General features: G+C 54.2%; 1 protein-coding gene across 1 annotated transcript; it reads left to right on the forward strand.

The window, feature by feature from the left end:
- The first annotated feature begins 889 nt into the window (after window positions 1-889).
- TSSK6 (testis specific serine kinase 6) lies at window positions 890-1,723 on the forward strand. The gene has a single exon (XM_075153976.1). It carries the CDS (start codon window positions 890-892, stop codon window positions 1,721-1,723), a length of 834 nt encoding a protein of 277 aa, XP_075010077.1.
- Window positions 1,724-2,661: the final 938 nt, after the last annotated feature.

Consider the following 2,661-nt stretch of genomic DNA (forward strand, 5'->3'; position numbering starts at 1 on the left):
CCGGAGGAAGGAGCCGACACTGGCCTGAGACGCAGCGCGCAGCGGGAGGGACGCTCTGCTCCGGAGTGGATGCCACGACCCAGCCCAGCTGCCCTCTGCTCCTGCCCCATGCTTAATTCAACTATCAATCACCCTACGGCAACTAAAACTGACTAAAAGCGTTTAAAATCTAAACTACAGAAGCTCTCCGAAGGAACTCTGGTCTCACTTCTTCTCTGTAAGTCTCCAAAATATCATTTTGATAAAAATACAGGGAGAGCAATTCCACGTTCAAGAAACTGAAAAGCTGTTTCTTCTGAAAGATGCATTTAAAGTTCCCCGTCCACACCACACGAAGTCAGAAAGCCTACCTAGAAAAATAGCCCCCTGCACCATCATAATAAAGAACTAAATATTTACAGCCAGCCAAGGTGGTTTGCAGTTAGGGGCAGTAGAAATCACTCCTTTGTACCACTCTGTGCAGTTCTGGTTTTAATATAACTAATGCCCTGCAGAAAACTGGTATAGGTCCCCAAATGGATTCCTCCTCCCAGAAAGCTGACATTTAAACTCCCATCATCCGAAGCGCCCTATTTTGAAAACTCGAAGAGGCGGAAGAGGTAAAAACTGTAAAATAGCCGCCCGTGGGAGTTCTCCCCTGGCATGTCCGTGGGCATGCCTGTCACCGTGAGCAGAGGGGACCCACCAGACACCCTTGTCATCTCACAAAGGCACTGCCACACAACGCTCCACCCCATCACAATACCTGGGTGAGCCCTGGAGCCCACAGAGGCACCCGTGGGACCATGGGGGAGAGCAAAGGTCAACAGCTTCCACACACCTTATATTAAAGCTTTCAAATCCTGGAGCAAAACACCAGCTTCGATTAAGCCCATCGGGATCGCACGTCATGCCAAAAATCGATGCAGGAGAGAAGCTACTTTGTGACCTGGGCTACAGGCTGGGTCACACATTAGGGGAGGGCAGCTTCTCCAAGGTGAAAGCGGCCACCTCCAACAAACACAAGGGCCCCTTAGCCATCAAGGTGGTGGACCGGCGACGAGCACCCCCAGCCTTCGTGTACAAGTTTCTGCCCCGGGAGCTCTCCATCGTGCGCAAGATCCGGCACCCCAACATCGTGCGCATCTTTGACCTCATCGAGGTTTGCAATGGGAAGCTCTACATCGTGATGGAGGCGGCAGCCACTGACCTGCTGCAGCTGGTGCAGCAGCTGGGGAAGCTGCCCTGCGTCCCCAGGGCCCGGGACATCTTTGCGCAGGTCGTGGTGGCGGTGCGCTACCTGCACAACCGCAACTTGGTGCACCGGGATCTCAAGTGTGAGAATGTGCTGCTCACCGCTGATGGCCGCCGGGCCAAACTCAGTGACTTCAGTTTTAGCAAGGAGGCCAACAGCTACCCGGACCTCAGCACCACGTTCTGCGGGTCAGCAGCCTACGCTTCCCCAGAGGTGCTGATGGGCATCCCCTACGACGCCAAGAAGTACGACATGTGGAGCCTGGGGGTGATGCTCTACGTGATGGTGACGGGCTACATGCCCTTTGACGATACCCACATCCGCAGCATGCCCCAGCAGCAGAAGAAAGGGGTGCTGTACCCGGAGGGGCTGCCCCCGCTGCCAGAGCCCTGCCGAGCCCTCATCGCCCAACTGCTCCAGTTTAGCCCGGCCTCCCGGCCCAGCGTGGGGCAGCTGGCCAAGAACAGCTGGCTGAAGGGGGACATCTGAACGAGGAAGCCCTCCCCAGAGATCCCGGGAGCGCAGTAACACTTTAGTGCAATCAACGCTGTAGTGGAAAAGCATTTCTGTGGTTTATCGATCATTTTGAGCCTTGGGGTGCCTGTGTGTGGAGCTGATTGAACTTCAAGCACCGGCTAGACCATGTGCTCTCAGAAGGTGGTCAGATCCCCCCACAAAGGAGACACGTGAGCCTGCTGCGGGTTGGGTTTCAAGACACAAAGAGCACGCTGAGCTAGCAGTAAGAGCAAAGCCTGGGGCTGTTTACACCAGCAGCGGCTGCCTGACCGCAGGGGGGTCCCGTCAGTCAGGTCGGGGCTCTCTTACGGAGCTGGCGTGGCCAGGGCAGGGTGGCGAGGTGCCACGTGCAGCAGCACAGTCCTTTACGTTGCCTGCTCCCTAGTACGTGTAAGGAACGACGAAACTCCCACACAGCTACCCCGCTCTGCTGCTCCCCACCCTCTGCCACCGTATGCACTGCCCAGGACTGCAGGAAGAAAGATGTTCTCCCACGGGTCTTGGCTGGTCCTCAACATTGTTCACCACCAAATTGTGTTTGAGCTGGTGGGAGGGGAGAAGTAGTGGTCTTGCAAATCACTACTGCAGAGAAAATTTTACATTTTTTGTATACCACCATTTAGATCTTCTGATCTTGGGCTGATATTCACAACCCAAACTCACAGCAGGATCTTTGCAGGCAACTGGGCAGCATTACCAAGCCAAACGTTTCGGTGTGGGTTGGAGCTCCACATCTTACCTTCAACTACATCTTTCAGATATTGATTCTTACCAACATTTGAAATCTCTGCCAAAAGATGCTTGATGAGAAAGAAATGCCACTGGCCATGGAGAACCTGAAATGGGAAAGAGATGAAGATACAAAGGAGAACTGCTTTGCTAACACCTGCTGTCCAGCTTCAACGTAGAAC

The sequence above is a fragment of the Calonectris borealis genome, chromosome 6 (genome assembly GCF_964195595.1).
Source record: "Calonectris borealis chromosome 6, bCalBor7.hap1.2, whole genome shotgun sequence".
Classification (NCBI taxonomy): Eukaryota; Metazoa; Chordata; class Aves; order Procellariiformes; family Procellariidae; genus Calonectris; species Calonectris borealis.

Excerpts from the sequence above, each read along its gene's own strand:
- TSSK6 (XM_075153976.1), top strand. The coding sequence starts at position 890 with ATGCCAAAAATCGATGCAGGAGAGAAGCTACTTTGTGACCTGGGCTAC.